This window comes from Vicia villosa, linkage group LG6 (assembly GCF_029867415.1).
Source record: "Vicia villosa cultivar HV-30 ecotype Madison, WI linkage group LG6, Vvil1.0, whole genome shotgun sequence".
NCBI classification, from domain to species: Eukaryota; Viridiplantae; Streptophyta; class Magnoliopsida; order Fabales; family Fabaceae; genus Vicia; species Vicia villosa.
In genome coordinates this window covers 164,194,139-164,209,047 of record NC_081185.1, presented here as the reverse complement: position 1 = coordinate 164,209,047, position 14,909 = coordinate 164,194,139, and the positions used below count along the sequence as shown (strand labels likewise).

General features: G+C 33.8%; 2 protein-coding genes across 2 annotated transcripts in view; both read right to left on the bottom strand.

The window, feature by feature from the left end:
- Positions 1 to 8,088: 8,088 nt before the first annotated feature.
- On the bottom strand, positions 8,089 to 9,513 carry LOC131615235 (GDSL esterase/lipase At5g03610-like). The gene is made up of 4 exons (XM_058886706.1): positions 9,459 to 9,513; positions 9,153 to 9,368; positions 8,764 to 9,038; positions 8,089 to 8,683 (listed from the first exon to the last, which is right to left on the bottom strand). The coding sequence occupies exons 1-4, from the start codon at positions 9,511 to 9,513 to the stop codon at positions 8,156 to 8,158; spliced, it is 1,074 nt and encodes a 357-aa protein (XP_058742689.1). The 3' UTR covers positions 8,089 to 8,155.
- Positions 9,514 to 14,098: 4,585 nt separating this feature from the next.
- The window catches only part of LOC131613089 (uncharacterized), a 902-nt gene continuing 91 nt past the window's right edge, over positions 14,099 to 14,909 (bottom strand). The window contains exon 1 of the mRNA XM_058884803.1: positions 14,099 to 14,909. This exon is cut by the window's right edge and continues 91 nt beyond it. Coding sequence (XP_058740786.1) covers positions 14,468 to 14,785 — 318 coding nt within the window. The 5' untranslated portion in view covers positions 14,786 to 14,909 and the 3' untranslated portion in view covers positions 14,099 to 14,467.

The following is a 14,909-nucleotide window of genomic DNA, read 5'->3' as shown; positions in this document are numbered from 1 at the left end:
CTCGTGCGGGAGCCCCAAGCAACTTCAAATACTTGCAGATCATAGCATCACGACCAGGTGCCCCAAGATAGAATTCACACCTAGTGTCATCGTCATCAAGCAAAGAATATGTAGATATCCACACAGTACAGAGCTTAACCAGTTGCAAATAAAGCAAGCATGGAAGCAAATGAGCACAAGACAAGTCTTCAAAAAGAATCCCAACTAAGCTTTCCTCTTGGTCACCCCACAAAGTTATTTCATGATTGATCTTTGAGCACACAATAAGAACAAGTCAAGTCTCTGAGTCTGGAGAGAATACCAAGTCAGAATAAGATATCCTCGTTCCTGAACACCTGTTATGAAATGTATGATATGCATGATATGAATGCAATGCCATGTTCATTTGATTTCCAAGGAATCCTCGTATTTTGATTTTTTTAGCAAGTAAAAGATGGAAAAGCTCAACACGCAACTTAAAGATATGATTCCTTGGAAATGAAAGGAACATGTATGCTAGTTATTTTTTGTACATCATTTTTTGGAAAGTAAATATGCAATGATGCAAAGTGGTGGGGCTTGTTGCCGCCCACCAGGCATTCTGCACTGCCGGTAACACACATAGTACAAAGCCAAAGGTTCGGCCCCAAATGATATACCACACGGAACATAGAATGTCAATCCACGGAACCAAAGCCCATAGTACCCCACGAACAGGAACCAATAGTAACCCACGAACAAGAACAGCGGTAACCCACGAACGAGAACAGCGGTAACCCACGAACAAGAACAGCGGTCACCAACAATGTACCTGTTAATATGATCATTGATTCCCGCCCCACTCACGGGTAAAATCTAGGCCAAGGTAAGGTCATGAAACGCAGTATACGGTCCGCCCGAAGGTAAGCATCATCACAGCGTGTAAGCGGGTGACGATAATACCTCCGTTTGAAACCACTACTCTGCTCGTGTTCACATAATCCATCCCGAGACGTACACCTCGAGACAAACCATGCTCCCACTCTATCCTAGGGTTCCTATGGTTCACACATAGCCTGGGTATTGGGCCTTTTACCTCTTGAAACACCCACCCAACAGACAGAGATCCAGCCAGTCCAGAATATAATGCAGAAAAGTAAAAGCGCACATAGAATGCAATGCAAACAGATAAATATGCAAAGCAGTAAAAACACCCAATGATAAACACACAAGCGCTAGGATCGACTTGCTGAGTCCGGACCAGCAACAGGTCGAGACGTCCCCAGCAGAGTCGCCAGCTGTCGCTACCGCGAAAATTGACAGAGTCGCCACTAACATATTTATCCTGAAAAGGAAGGGAATGCCAGCAAACCATAAAACAAAACAACGGTCTCACGACCAGAGAAAAAGGGTAAGGGAGTCGGTTACGCGAGGGGAAGGTGTTAGCACCCCTCGCGCCCATCGTACTCGATGGTATCCACGCCTGTGTCTAAAATTATGGGTGTGTAATAAATCTACGCTAATCTGGACTAAAATGAATGCAGAATGTAGGGAAAAGAAAGGATTGTGCTCGCACGGGCCCTACCCCGCTGCCTACGTATCTGTTTTGCAGAATCAGAGCTACCGTAGCTCGGCTAACTAATTTTTGTTTGTTTTGTGTTTTTTAGGTGAACGAGTTACATTCACACTCCGCTGCTCGACCTTTGGAGGCTTATGCTTGGGAATGGAGCGGAAATAACAAGCTCTTAAGAAAAGAAAATCAAAGAGTGTGGTTTGTGTTTTAAAGAATGCATGAGGAAGACCTAAGCTAAGGGGGAAAGCTTGCTACCTAATGTTATCATACAAAGGGTACAAGTCTAAGCTAAGCTAACAACCTATGGGGAAGAAAGGAAAGCAAACAATGAGCACACAAACGAGCATCCGCTCGTAAAGCAAACAAAACCAACGGTACTGACCGAGTGGTAGAAAAGCGGTCCCGCCATAGCCAAGGGGAGCAGCTCAACCCAAGTCAACCAAGCATCAGACCTCGTGAAAATGATCGGGCCATAGACAAGAGGGCGGACCCCTCTCAGCAACCAAGCCGTCACGGATCATAAAGGAAAACGGTGCGTGCGTACACCGAGCATCAACGTCGAGCGACGCGAGCTATAGGAAAGGCGGGGGTCCGACTGCATGAACCCTTTTCCTGACATACTCGATAACAAGATCTTGTGCAGGTTCAGAAGCGAGCAACGCGTAGCGCGCGCATAATGAACAGACTCGATGAGACTAGGCGGGGGTTGATTGCTAACCCTTGACCGCATGCCTTCCATGAGGACTTAACGGAGTGCCATATAGGACTTATTACACCGTGACTCCCTGCCGCAAAGCACAAATATAAACACACCAACAAAAACAGAGCCTCTTTCGAGGGCTTGGCCAGATGCATGTCTAAGTCCTACTTCTCATGTTAAAGGATGATGCGAGAAAGCGATAAAGTACAGAAAGAAGTAAAAGGGAATAGGGAACGATACCAAACGGATAGCAAATCCGCAGTGAGCTAGCAACGCAAGCAGAACTAAGAAACTTCACGTAATCTAACATCCAGCAAAGCCAGGAGTCCAGCATAAGCGTCAAAGCGATGTGGTGTGAAAATAAATCACAACCGCTATGTAGTGCGTATCAAACACAACCACATAAGCAACCTGCAAGAGAAACACAATCCAGACAATACAGGAATATACATCTCAATGAATGAGAGATCAGGTGAATCGCATCGGGAATAAGTCCGTATCCCACAAATAAAGTGGAACACGAAGCAAGTCTAATTGCAATCAAAGGCTCTCTCGAAGTAACTCGCATATCTCAACAACCAAATCAGTAATAACAAGGAAGCATGCACCGACCATAGAAAATAAGAGAAATTAAATTCTAATTAAATCCTAAACAAAAGTCTAACAAGATTAAATTGTTTTTTGTGACATTTTTATCTCAAAGTAATAGAACAAAAACTATGTATAAAACAATTAAAGTCTAACAAGTAAAAGAAAACATATTTTTTTATTCATTTTATATCATGTTAATCTAACAAAAATTATTGATTTTTATGTTTTTGTATTATGCTAAAAATGTTAGAAAACAAACTAAATCTAATACAAAAAACATGCATACAGGGGGTGAAAAATTGAAAACAATGGTGTGCACAGCAAGGTTAGCGCAAGGCCCAGGGATTGAGGCCCAAACAGAGTTTTTGTTCAGCTTTTTTTCTATGTCAAAAATGATAATGGCGCTACGGGCTATGAGGGGGTGTAAAATGCAGGCCCAAAATCATGGTCCATGGATCCAGTATACTTTCCGGATTTTTTTGTATTAACAATCTGATTAACATCAATTACTTTCAATTAATCCTCATTTATCTCACATTAAACTCAATTAACTCAATTAATCAAAACAAAAATAAAAGGGATTAGGTTTTTTTACGTGTGTAAAGGTCCAGGTTCCTCTTCTCCCTTCTCACGATTGCCTGCGACGGAACTCCTTCTTCTCTCCGATCCAATCGCCGACCACCGTGAATCAAGCACAAAACAATCATCATCTTGTTTCTCTGCCTCACCGTTCTCTCGTCTCCGACTTCCTCTCTCAGTTCCGTTCTCTCCGATCTCGCTTCTCATCTCTCTCGTCTCTCGGCATGACTTTGAATTTATCCACCTCGCTCGCTCTCTTGCCTCATCTCTGATGAACAATCTTGAAGGATGAACAATTGAACAATTGAAAATGATGTTTACGGAGACTCGAATGATGAATCGGTGATGAGGAGCGGTTGGCGTCGACATCGGAATCCCTCCGTTCTTTAGCCACGGCTCAGGTATCTCTCATTTCTATCCTCTTCCTCACGATTTCCTCTTCTCCTCTTGATTTTTGTTGTTGCTTTGTTGTTGTTTGCAGATCGTTGATGATACAATGAACATGAGGAAGAACGATGGAGCTTTGTTGAAGGAGTGCGTTGAAGATTCGGCAATGGTGATCTTCTACGATAACGAATCTGATGCCGGTTGTAGAAGTATGAAGCTGCGTTGATTTGATGATCGAAGATGAGGTTGAAAAACGGTGAAGGTGATGATTTCTCTGCGATTTTCTTTTGTATCAGAATGATGAAGATTATCGATTCTTTTGTGAATTTCTGTTGCAGGTTTCTTCTATCTTTCTTTTCGTCAACTCCGTTATCTCCTCTCTGTTATAGATTCAATGAAGAGAGAAAGATGAAGTTATGGTTTGAGAATGAAGAATCGATGGAGGTCCATTGAAGATGATGAAGAACAGAGATGATGAAGATCAGAATTGGTGGAGAGGTTTGTTACGCTTTTTCATTTTTTGTTATTGAATTTGTGATTGTTGAAGAAGATGAAGAAGGTGCAGAGAGGTTGTAGATTCAGAGAGAAAGTTTGTTACACTTTCAATTATCTTTTTTTTTCTCGGTGAGTCTTTTTCTGAGTTTTTCCGTTGTGCCGTTTTTGAGTTTCTGTTATGGAGATCATTCATGATTGAAACCGGTTTTCTCCTGGTTTTGTTCTTAACTGCAGGTTCAGCTTCCACTTGGTTTGGAGCTGCGGTTCAATGAATTGGGCATGGTGCAACACGGTTCAAAGTTATCAACTTGCCCTTGTGAAGCTTTTTTTTCTTTTCACAGCAAATGTTACATTGTCTCTATTGCATATTTTTTTGTAATGGGCTTGAACTTGGGCTTTTCCTTTTGTAATTCAATTTTTGTTTTGTAATTTTTGGCTAAGAGATGTGACTTTGTAATGGACCATTATGTATATGAATTGGACTTGGAAATTTTGAATATTTTTGTACCTTTTGGACATCTGAATTTTTTGGTAATGAATTTTGGTAGAATATGAGAAAGATCGAAGTAAATGTGAATGAATTTGATGCTCTTGCTCGGAATTAATTCTTGACGAATCATGAACTTAACACCTTTGATACTATTTGAACGCCTTAGCAAACATGAGTGAATATTCCAAAATAATCTTCAATTTTCAATGAACACTTCACGTTTAACATTCAAACCATAAGTGACTTGCATTACGAGCAACGAGTATTTGAACTCATAATAACACTTTAATCACAATGATCCCGCAAACCATATATTGTACCATGGCTAATATCTTGACTTGCATAACAAGCAATTAGAGGAAACCTTTGCACCGAAATTGTCTTTAAAAACAACAAAAACTACTTAATTTTTCTTCATTTTCGAACGACGGACATTCATAACTTATAGCACAGAGAAAGAGGGCAAATTTTGGGGTGCAACAGCGTGGGATAAGGTCAATGTCACTTTGTTCAAATAAAGTGTAGGATCTCTGAGGTATGTGTGTAATAGTAGACCTGATATAGGTTTCTCAATTGGATTAGTAAGCACATATATGGATGAATCAAATGTGTCACAAATGAAGGCTGCAAGAAGAATCTCGAGATATCTAAAAGGATCAATAAACTATGGAATCATGTTTCCACGAGATTCTGAAAGCAAAGAAGTTGTGATTAGTTGTTATTCAGATGCTGATTGATGTGGAGATAAGGAAAATCAAAGAAGCATAACTGGTTATTTCTTTCAAGAATTTGGTGTCGCAATATCATGGTGCTCAAGAAAGAAATCTGTGGTGGCATTATCATCGTGTGAGACTAGGTATATAGCAGGATCATATGCTGCTTGTCAAGCAATCTAGATCAGATCTGTGCTGGATGAGATGAAGGTCAAAGTAAAGAAACATCTAGTGTTGCAAATCGATAACAAGTCAGCCATTAATCTTGTAAAGAATTCAATTCTGCATGGAAGGAATAAGCACATTGAAGTTAGATTTCACTTCCCAAGGGAGAAGGTAAAATATGGTGAACTTGAAGTGAGACATTGCTCGAGTGAAGCACAATTGACCGATTATGATTAGTTTATGCCTAACAACTTAAATTAGAAAGGGATATATTGTGATATAATCCAAGTTAATAAATTAATTAGTCTTGTTATGTTAGTTACTTGGAGTGTGAGTAACTTACTTATATATAAATATATATATATGTCCGACCCTGTGCCTGTGCAAGCAGTGCCACAATACAGAGCCTCACAGTTTTTGAACATCAAAAAATAAAAATTAAGTTGAAAAAATAAATAAATCATTAAACAATTTTGTAACTGCATTTTTAATTGTAATAAAGTAACATTGTACTTGTAATAATTTACTTTTTTATTAGAAGAGCATCTAATAGTGCCCCACCAATATCAATATGAGTAATAGAGAATTTTAAGGTGAAGTCATTAAAATAACTTTTTTGATAAATTCAATTTTGATTTAGAATTTTCTAATTTTGTCTTAGTCAATGTCACGTAGGATTATATGGTGCACATCATTATTGTGTACCTCCGTGTATCTCATAGATCAAATTTTTTAATCATCATCTTCTACATCTAAATTCATATTTTCATTTTTATCTTGAACATCCATAAATCTTTATATTCATTTTCATTTTCATTCCGATTTAAAAAATTTGTTCAAGAACTCTCATGAACTCAAGAACACAAAAATAACAAAATCATGACTCTTAACTGTTTCGAGCAAATGAATACACCATTAAAAGCAGAATTTCACCACGAACTAGATTCTATAATTAGTTTTTCATAAAACCTCATAACCCAATCAGATTGAGCGTGTTTGTGTTCGAGTTTCACACAACTTTTTTTCTTCGATTTTTCAAATTCATGGCTTGTTTTGAAATCGTGGTGAAATTTCGGTTTCAACGGTATATAATTTGTGAATTAATTAGTTAATTTTGTAATTTTTAAATTTTTTGTTCATGAGATATAATTGAAGATAATGAACACAAGATGGTGATTCCGGATTTTAAACCGGGTTGAAGTGAGTGACCCAACAAAATGTTGAAGATGATGATTAATTTTTTTATATGAATAATGAAATAAAATAAACTCACAGTTAGATTAATCCAAAAAATAAAAGTTACACATTTCTCTTGTAACACTATATCCATTTCCAAATAACTTTTTTAAAAGGAAAATACTTAATGTTAAGAAAATATCAAAATAAGAAAGGTAAGAATAGATCTCAACCATTCAATATCACAACCACCCCATCTACTCTAAAAGAATGACATGTGTTCATTCTTGCATTTCTTCAACAATTTATTTCGTAACATATAACACTACTCTTTTTAAAATTGTCATTTTTACAACTTCAAGCAATTGAATACCAAGATTTCATATGAATTACACTTTATGAGAAAATGCATAAGTAATTATTCTTCATTATTGTCTTTAAATTGTGGTTTAATAACTCTTACCGACACATAAATAATCAATAAAGCAAAGAGAAAATAAGTGATGCAGTGTAAAATAATTTTATTGGATTACTTTCCGTGTACATCTATTAAATCATAAAACCAATTGTACGCAAATTCTTATTATAATTAAATTTATTTTTTATTAATATATATTTATATTTTCAAGACGATATTTTTAATTATTATAATTATATATTTTTTTGATCTAGACCAATTTTCTAAATTAAACGGAGCTTCCATATTGATTGGGCCATTTTTCAAATATACAACAACTTTTCAATACAATTACTTTTAGAAATGCTATTCTTACACTAAACCCTACACGTACACTGTATGTACGGATGATACTGTTCATGTACGGACGTCACTGTTCATGTACGGATGCATACTATTCATGTACGGACGGATACTATTCATGTACAAACGTTTATTTTTAATACCTGGACGTGCATTAACCAACTTCATTACTGCATTAACCAAGTTTTTACACTATATTAACCAAGTTTGATGACTGTTAAAAAATATTTTTAACACCTGGATGTTGCATTAACCAACTTTATTACTGCATTAACCAAGTTTTTACATTGCATTAACCAAGTTTGGTGACTCCTAAAAATTATTTTTAATACCTGGATGTTGCATTAGCCAACTTCATTACTGTATTAACCAAATTTTTACATTGCATATTAACCAAATTTAGTGACTACTGTAAAATACTATTGGGTGTAAGTATTGGTGTAACAATTGAGTGTATGAATAACATTTCTCAATTTTTGTCAAAAAAAAAACATTTCTCAATTACTTTTCATGCTAACTCATTCCTTTCTCACCCAAATGCATCAGACACAAACAAATACTTATGTAACTAATGATCATGAATCTGTTTAAGAGCATTCGTTATTCTTAGCCTGGTATAAACAGCACGCCACCCTGCATCAGTAGGATGACTCAAATCCCAAAAGAAAGCTGATTTAGGATTCTCACAAACCTTATACATCTTAACCTTCTTCACAACCATTCCACAAAAATACTCACTACTCACTCCAACACAACAAGGTTCCAACTCATTCTTAATACTGTATGTGGATGGATGCTTCAACACCGACATGAAACTATCGTATATATCAAGAACTATAAAGGATGATGAAGATTGATCGTTCATTTGTTGGTTCAACTTTGTCACAGCTTCGGTTAAGAGGGTGTTATGGTAAGCTACGAAGAGGTTGTTGGATGTTTCATTGCATTGTTTGAATGAAGATGAAACTGTTTCTTGAGGTAGACATCCAAATGGTTGTAGATTTGATATCATCACTTTTCTCACTCCTAATTCTTTGATGCGAATTATGTTTGTGATTGTTTGATTAATCACTGATGATATGAATGATGGTAAACCCTGCATGTATAATAAACATAACAAGTTTAAGATAATTAAATTTTTTATTTCTTAATAACAAGTAAACAAAAAACATGTACCTGAATAGATTCATTTGTGACAATGTAACGAATGTAGTCATTTCCAGCGATAGAAACAAGAGCAACTGATTTTCTAATATCTGAGGTTTTGAAGACTTTGTCTTCTATTGTCTTTTCAAAAAAACTGATCTGGGTTGTCATGTTTGAACCATGATTCAATGTTTCAAACACACCAGTACCACTAATTGCAAAGTTCATTCCACTTTTCAAATGCTGTGGTGTTAAATCTTTTATTATTCTGTATGATGCTGGTGATTTCACTTTCAAATACTCGGCTGCAATTGCATGCATAATGTAAATAATCACATAAATTTTTCAAAATTTATTTAATAGTAAAAAATAACAAAATAGCAAGAAAGCATTTTAAAGAAAGAAAGCATTGGACATACCAATGTAGTCAGTGATGACTCTGCCATCGGAGAAACGTCCGGCGGGTTTGCCGGGAAAGGTGACACCATAAGGATGTTTCCATGAAGGAGCAAAACCTCTTGGGTTGACGTTACCTGTATCAGCATATGAATCTCCAAAAACAAACAATTTTGTTATACGTTGTTTATGATGATGATGATGTTGAATATCAACCTCACCTCGTACAACTGTTTGTCCTATGAATAAACAAACAATATTAAGGTTAACATGAAACAATAAATTTATAACCGAAAGAAAAAGAAAATATTTTATTAGTTAGTTAGTACCTGAGAGATGTAGAATGAGGAAAATGAAAGAGAGGAGAAAGGGAAGGAATTTCATGAATGGGTTTTGCTACGTGTTTGGTAGCTAAAGGTTTGAGAGAGAGTCAAGTGATGAATGAAGGTTTTGAGATTTTAAGGAAATAAAGAAATAGATGTTATTTTAAGAGAATTAGATTGCTATTTAAACATTCGTAAAGTTGACACCATATATACACAGTATGAATGACACAATTAGTTGGGAGATGATTTGTATTAAATAGAAAACAAATTACTAGTTTTCTAAATGTAATAAAACAAAACCGTATTGTTATATGGTGTTGGTGTCAATTTAGAAGTTTGTTGTGGGTGAGCTAGTTTAGTTGAAACTTAGTAGTTGGATTAAGAAAACTGTTGGTCCAATTTTCTATGTATGTACAAAATTGTATTGTTATATGGTGTTAGTGTAAATTTAGATGTCGAAATAAATTTCTAGAGAATTAAAGTGCTATTTTAACATCCATAAAGTTAACACCTTATATTCACTATATGAATGTCACAATTAGCTACGGGATAATTTGTATTAAAATAGAAAAAAAAATTATAATTTTCCAAATATAATAGAATAGGGTGAACACTCTAGTATCTTTAAATTTATATATTTATTATTTTTGGTTTTTATTATAAGTATATGGTTCACTGAACCGTCTAATCTAGTTTGGATGTCAATTCTGTTTTTAAGTGGTGTCAATCACCACTGGACCAACTAACAATTGATAAGAATTTATATATTTAAGAAATTAAAAGATTTTTTTACTACGTGTCTTTTATTTATTCACATTATTTGTCTTTTATTTATTTAAATTATATTTACTAAGTTCATTTAAATGTTTATATTCTATTGATTTTTTATTGAAGGATAAGATTGAAATTGTTAATATATTAGAAAATCAGCAAAGTTGTTACAAGTCTACTGATAGAGTAAGAATTATGATTAAATAAATATTTTAGATATTAAATTAGTAGTAGAATTTATATTAGTATTATATTTTGTAATGTTCTCTAGAATGTTCTTAGGATTTGTTGAATTGGGCTTTAATTAGTATTGGGCTTTAGTTTATTATCCATTAGTGTTATTATATATATGTAGTGTATTTGACACTTGAAAATCAATCAAAGAAATCAAAGTTTATCTTTTATTTTAATTTCCTTAGTTTATTTTAATGTCTTTCTCTTTTTATTGTTGAAACCCTAATCTTATTGTCTTGGTAGGAATTTCTTCCTATCAATTGGTGCTTTCATTGAGAGACAATAAAAGCAAATTAAGGAAATAGTGAATAAAAGATAAACTTTGATTTCTTTGATTGATTTTCAAGTGTCAAATACACTACATATATATAATAACACTAATGGATAATAAACTAAAGGCCCAATACTAATTAAAGCCCAATTCAACAAATCCTAAGAACATTCTAGAGAACATTACAAAATATAATACTAATATAAATTCTACTACTAATTTAATATCTAAAATATTTATTTAATCATAATTCTTACTCTATCATCTACTTATTACAAATTATTTATCTATCTGTAATTTTTTTATCAAGTGTGTGGTGATTCTTTATCAAGTGTATTTATTACAAGTTGTTGCAAATAATTTTTTTTCTATTTGTAGAAAATGTCCTTTGTAGGAGATGTCTTGGTGTGAGGCTTGTAACAATAGTAAAAATATATTGTAGGGTGTGAAGGGATTAGATGTACCTTTGGTTGATAAGAGAAACTAGTATACATCATTGTGTTATTTACTTTCTGCATTTTACTTCTCAAGTTCATTGAAAGAATTTCGGAAAAATAATATCACAAAAACCATAGCTTAAAAACTCCAAAAATTTGGAAAATCTAATTCACCCCTCTTAGGTGCTCTCAATACTTATAATTTCCATTAGAGCGAGTTAAGGTAACTTGCTCTTAGGTCCAGGTAGAAATGTATTCCACTGATATGATTTTTAGAGATGGTGGTAGTAACAACAAACCCCCTACTTTGTTGGTGAACACTATAATTTTTAGAAAATTCGCATGCAAGCATATCTTAAGGCACAATGCGATGATATTGGGAATGTTGTTGAAAATGGTCCATATGTTTCTAAGATGATCATCAATAATGTAAAACAAGAAAAAGTAAAAGGCTCTTGGAATGATGACGATAAGAAGAAAGTTCTATCTAACAAGAAGGCTAAGAACACGCTTCAATCGGTCCTAGGTATGGATGAATTTTTTCGTATATCTCGATGTAAAACAACAAAGGAGATTTTGGATGCTTTAGAAGTTACACATGAAGACACGGTAAAGGTAAAAAGATCTAAACTAAACAATTTATCACAAGAATATGAAATATCTAGAATGCAGCCCCTTGAATGTATTATTGATTTGCAAAAGAGATTTAGTAATTTAACAAATCATTCGACGACTCTCGGTAAAACTTTTAAAAATGATGAATTAAATAAAAAAGTGCTTAGATCTATGACAAAATCTTGGAAACCAAAGGTAACAAATATTTTTGAAATAAAAAAAAAATCTTTCAAAAATGTCTTTTGCAGCATTGTTCGATAAACTTCAAGAACACAAGATATAACTTAAAAAACTAGAAATGTCATGAAGATGAAAGAAAGAATTCAAAAGTCTTGCCTTAAAGACTAGAGCAAAAAATCATGATAATAATCAAGTGACGAATCCACTATGATAAAGATGACGATCTTATAAAAATGTTTGAAAAGTTTTTCAGAAAAGAAAGGAAAAAAGAGATCATTCAAAAAGAAGCACCAATAAGAAAAATTCCATGCTTTGAATGTGGAAAAAGAGAAAATGTCAAGAGTGAATGCCCTACGCTTAAAAATAAGAATAAGTTCAAAAGCAAGAAAGACAAAAGGCCATAGAAAGCATATGTAGCATGGGATCACAATGAAATAAGTTCATCTTCAAATGAAGATTATGTAAGCAAGTCACTGATGTCATCATATCATTCAAGCGATGAAGAACATGAGGTTAGTCATTTTGAAATTGATATTAAACTTTCATATGATGAATTACAAAATGCTTTTCATAAATTATATGAAGAATTTTTGAAATTTTCTAGAGAATGCTCAAAACAAAACAAAAAAAAACTATTTTAAATTTAGAAAGTGTGGCTAATTACACAAAAGTGAAATTATAAAAAGTCAAGAGTTTTACATGGAATAAATCCCACGATCATGAAATTAGAAAAAGTGAAATTAGAAAAAGTCAAGAATTATTTTGGATATATCTCAGTCATTTTCGTAGGTCAAGAAGATTTAATCTGGAACACGTTTTATATCTCGAGTTGTACACAAGTTGTTAAAATTGGATGATGAGACAATTTAGGGATCAATAACGTATGCCAAGAATGATTACACCAATGATGTTTTAAGGAAACAATAAGGAAGAGCAAATAAATATTACCAAACCGTCAATGAATATCATTGCCACTATGGGTGGTAAGGATTTACTCATGGGGATCCAACAAATATAATTGCCCCTATGGGTGGCAAGGATCCACCTTTGGGGGATTCAACAAATATAATCACCACTAAGGTTTTTATTTTCTCTTGGAAGCTTCTTCAAGATCGTATCCATTCTAGAGTTAACTTACTTAAAAGGGTGTCCTTTTGACCTCTGGAACTATCTTTTGTCCCTTTTGTTTGTTGCATATTGAGTCATCCTCCCGTCTTGTTATGACTTGTGAGGTTGCTTCCTCTGTTTAGTATAGGATCTTTAGGTGGTTGGAATGATGTATTGTTTTGCCTAGGGATACTTTGATCCGCTTTTATATGTTTTCCTCTCAGTCTGGTGTTTCTAGGACTAGGTGATTGAGGATGGTTTGACATGTCGTGGTTTGGTCGATTTGGAAATCTAAGAATGATATAGTTTTTTATGGATCTCTGGTGAGATCAAAAGACGTGGAAGATATGAGCATTTTTTTGGCATGAAAATGATATCTTGGTAGGTTTGTGGAAAATTCATACGGCTTCTTGGACTGGCTTGTGAACCCTATCATGTTCTTAAATAAATAGGGGTGTGAGTGATTTAAACATCAATTAGATGTGTTCTGGTGTCTTTCTATGGTTTTTAGTCCTCCTATAGGTGTTCTCGGATTGGAGAGCTTTAGTTTGAACGTTTACTAGTTTTTCCGTGTTCTCTTATTTTTGTAGTTTTGCTTTGTTTACCTTTCTTTGGTGGCTGGGGTTTGATTTTTGCTTCTTTTTTTTAGTAATATTTGTTGGCTTCTCTCTGAAGTTTGGTATTTACAACTTTTTTTAGGAGTTCCTTCTACTTTCGCTGTTTTAGCCTTTTATTTATAATCATGTAGCACCAACACCTCTGAAAAAAAGTGTGTCTGTGTCGGTATCAAAGATTTGCACCGACATTTATGATTACATTCAATTTATTCATTTTTTAAAATTATTATATATATATATATATATAATAATTTATTCATTTTTTAAAAAAGTGTGTCAGTGTCGGAGTCAAAAAAAAAAAAATATATATATATATATATATATATATATATATATATATATATATATATATATATATATATATATATATATATATATATATATATATATATATATATATACGTGTGTGACGCAGGCCTTTCAGAAACCTTTTTCCATGTATATACGAAATATCCATCAGTAAGGATAACAAGATCCGCGACAAGAGATCTTTCGAAGAAGATTGAATTTGGAGGACGAGAGATTCATTCGAAACACAAATAAAGCACTGATGTATATTATGGTATGAAGCAACCTTAAAGAAATCACATAATCACTAACTAAGTGGTATATGGTAATATTTTCGTATACAAATACTTTTGTATGTATTCCTTCTTACTCATTATTTATAAATTTATTTGACTATATGTACAAATCATAAAAAAAACAAAAAAAAACAAACGTGTATGCTTCCAATCCTAAAAATACATGAGAAATTATGAAGGAAAAAAAAAACAACTTCTATCGATTGTTGAAAGGGTTAATCTTGATAACAAGACCAGGAAAAACATCATCTGGATCATGAATATGTGGATTCTCTTCAACAATAAATGAATCTCCACATTTTTCACTTATCGTTTGAAGAGTCTCTCCCTCTCGAACCACATATATCTCTTCACACACTTTGTTGTTATTGCTAATCATCTGCTTCATCTCAACCGTAAATTCTCCATAACTTGACTCACAGCAGTTCAATAACACAAATATTAGTGTTGCAAATAGAACACAGCACTGAGAAACTTTCATTGCCATTGATATTGAAGAACATGCACAAGCCATATATCTATATATTATGACTAATTATACTTCTTTTGTTTGATACGTTGTCAGCTTCTTGGAATTTGCTTTCAAATATAGTCACCATGAGAAGGACATGTCTTTGGTCTTAACATATATATATGAG